Below are 3,384 nucleotides of genomic sequence, written 5' to 3' on the forward strand. Positions count from 1 at the left end.
TTTAAGAAAACAAAAGGAAAATCCCAAATCATGTAAGTGGAAAGGCCGTTCAGATCAGCAGAATTGGATTGAAGCCGATGAGTTATACCAACATGTGAAGGGGCATATCAAAGTATCAGATGATTCAATTGCACCAATAGAAAGGAAATACAGCTGTCTTTGGGGCACATGTGATAAAACATTTAGCAAGAAAAAAATCTAGAGGAACACTTGAGGGAACATACTGGTTCCTCCAGAGACCAATTCTTCCCTGTGTTATTAAATGACCAAGCCAAAGCTTTGACTGTCCCAAAACGCCAAATGAGGTGGCATCCTCTGGTTATCAAGTGGTGCTTAAGGATGTTTTCAAAATCACATGCAGCATATGACGACTTAAGAGAATCTGGCTTTTTAAACCTTCCCAGTGGCCGGTTGCTTTCCGACTACAAGAACCTATCATCCCCTCTCTCCGGGTGGCAGACTTCAACATTGGGCGAAATGAAACTGAAATTTGAAAAAGGGGTCAGCTGGGAGGACTATTCTTTGATGAAGTGAAAATTAAAGAGGGGCTTGTTTTCAATCCTTCAACTTTTGAATTAGTTGGCTTTACCGATATAGATGATGATGAAATTGAAATACCTTCTATTGGCCAACTCAAAGAGAGTGACTCTCAACTTGAAAATAAACTTGCAACACATGTCCTGCAGTTTTACTTCAAGAGCCTCTTCGCAAAGTTTGACTTTCCCTGTGCATTTTTCTTGACCAGAGGGGTAACTGCTCAGAAACTTAACAGACTTTTTTGGCAAGGAGTAAGCATTTTACATGGATTTAATTTTACCATTATGCTTGCATGCTGTGATGGAGCTCCTGAAAACAGAGCATTCATGAACATGAATGGAAATAATGCTTCAAAAAGCAAGTGCTACAATCCTTTTTCCAGGAAGCCATTATTTTTTATCTCTGATCCTCCACATCTTCTGAAAAAACTAAGAAACAACATATACAGCAGTGGATTCAAATGCCAAAATTCAAGGTTTACACGCTTATTGCAAAAAAATGGCAAGTATATACTATGGGACCACATTTATTCTGTGTATGACAGAGACAAAAAAAGAAGGCTCTATGCAACTGATTTGAGAAGTGCTCATGTTCATCTTGATAATTTAAGCAAAATGCGAGTAAAGCTTGCTGTTAATACTCTGTCCGAGAAAGTATGCAAAGACATGGCTTTGCATGAGAACAACATCACAGAAAAGACACAAGAATTTATAAAAATGTGTGAAATGCTTTGGAATGTCTTCAACGATAACAGTCCACTGCAGTCCATAGCAGATGAACGTGTTGCCAATTTAAACCAAGTTCTTAATTATTTCAAAGCCTGGAAACAAGAGCTCTAACAAACATTCCACAGAAGGACAGAAGTGTCAGAACACTTCATAACATGGCAAACAATGTTTGATCTCAAGGTAATATATAGACAAGACTTAAAATGGTTCACAGCAAAACAATGCAAAATTGATAAGTTATTGTAAATGCCATGTCCTTGCCCTCTTTGTTATAACTGCGCAAAAAAGCCATACTATTCCCTGGCAATTCCTTCATATCTTGTACCAACTGAGAACAAAGCAATGATTACAGTTCCTTGTAGAATATCCTCCCCTGAGGAAAAGCAATTTGTAGCCTAGTACTACGGCCACATTCTAAGACTCCCCATCCTCTCCCAAACCCCATATTTTCTTGTTTGCCTTTGTGCAGTTTGGTAACACAAACAAAATATACTAACCTGTGGCTGATCAATACAAATATATGATCACATTTTCTTTCACTGGGTGAAACATGAATAAAATAATTAAAAGAATAAGCCCTGGAACATACGTTTAAAAAAATAATAACAATGATTGTATTTATTTTTAGCCTTGACATGCCGATGCTTGACATTAGTGAAATCCAATGTGTATTTCAATTGCCAGTCCACTGAAAAATATTATTGTACTGTTTCAGACTTAAGGAGGCATCTATTTTTGGGGGCTGAGGGCTTATTTAAAGAAAAGAAAAATGTGTGGCTGATCTAGTCCTTTTACTCAAACAATTAGTACATATCAATACAGTAACTCTCTGTTTCATATTTTTTCAAGGTGTCAATAGAAGGCCTTAAAGGAATTGTGGCTTTTATCAACACAGATGAGTTCAAAGCTGAATATGGAAACTTGTATGTAATTCCCAAGAAACTTAATCAAGATATTGTTGAGTCTTTTTTTTCCTCCCAGCGACAAATGTGTGGAGGTTCACGAAATATGACAGCCTTCACTTACGGTTATAATGTGAATGGTCTTGTTGCCTTTCGATCATCAAGGCTTATCAAGAATAAACAGACCAATGTAAATGAGGTAGACGAATGTTTCCATCTTGCACAATCAAATGAGCATCTTCCAAGAAGAGATCAACATACTGATCTCGATTTAACTTGGACAGTTCATCTTTAATTTAACACGGCTCCTTCTTGGGGCACCAGACACAAATGATAACAATATAAAAATTATTGTTTCACCACTACCGGTATTTGCAAGACATTATATTTTGGTGCGATATTGTTTATCGTCGCTTGTTTCCATTATTTTATGTCATCTGTATTTCGTACACGAAGTAGAAGTTATTGGCATACTTTCACACTTCCCTCAGAGGGTTTTTGATTCAAACGCTTAACCACTCTGCAAAATTCTAAGCTTATTGGGTTATAGAGTCTATGATTTATCACTCTTTCGTAACTTTGGGTCATTCAAAAAATGAGGCCGATAGCATTTATGACTTTGTAATATCTTGTCTCATATTTCCAGTTTAAATTTTTTTCTTTAGATTATGCAAATTAGATTTGTGATGTGTACACAGTGTCAAATGCAGGACTTTTATTTTCAGATAATTAATGGTAATAGGTAACAATAGTTAGCTCTATTTTCTATTTTGTTTTGAAAATAGCATGTTACCATTTCTGCTTGTGAGAGCTAACCATAAATAGGCTTACCAAATTCACTTGACACTAACTGTACGACTTTTCATTCTAACTAGTAAGCTACGATGGCATGTAATTTAACCTAAGGTGCACTCTGGACAGCCTATTGTCAGTAAGCTCTCAATAATGACAATATTAACCTTTGCACAACTATTGCACTCACCAAGCCAATTCATTAGCTCAATTATCATTCAACTACAGCAAATATTGTGGTAATCAGTGGAAGATCTAGACCTTGAAGTAAGGGTGGAGGGGAAGGGGGGGGGGGGGGAGAATGCTTGCCCTACTGGCTTTTCCTCCGTCCGTGGGGGGGGCTGGGCAGTCTCTTACTTAGATCTGCAGCTGATAACCATTGAAACAAGTAAAAAATATACAGAAACAATGTATAGTAAGTTGTT

General features: G+C 37.0%; 1 protein-coding gene across 1 annotated transcript in view; it reads left to right on the plus strand.

Annotated features, from left to right (window-relative positions):
• LOC138038955 (uncharacterized) overlaps nucleotides 1-3,008 on the plus strand; it is a 36,782-nt gene extending 33,774 nt beyond the window's left edge. Inside the window, exon 10 of the mRNA XM_068885068.1 lies at nucleotides 2,115-3,008. Within this exon, the coding sequence (XP_068741169.1) occupies nucleotides 2,115-2,134 (20 nt within the window). The 3' untranslated portion in view covers nucleotides 2,135-3,008. The remainder of the gene's footprint in view (nucleotides 1-2,114) is intronic.
• Nucleotides 3,009-3,384: the final 376 nt, after the last annotated feature.

The sequence above is a fragment of the Montipora capricornis genome, chromosome 2 (genome assembly GCF_036669925.1).
Source record: "Montipora capricornis isolate CH-2021 chromosome 2, ASM3666992v2, whole genome shotgun sequence".
Lineage (NCBI taxonomy): Eukaryota > Metazoa > Cnidaria > Anthozoa > Scleractinia > Acroporidae > Montipora > Montipora capricornis.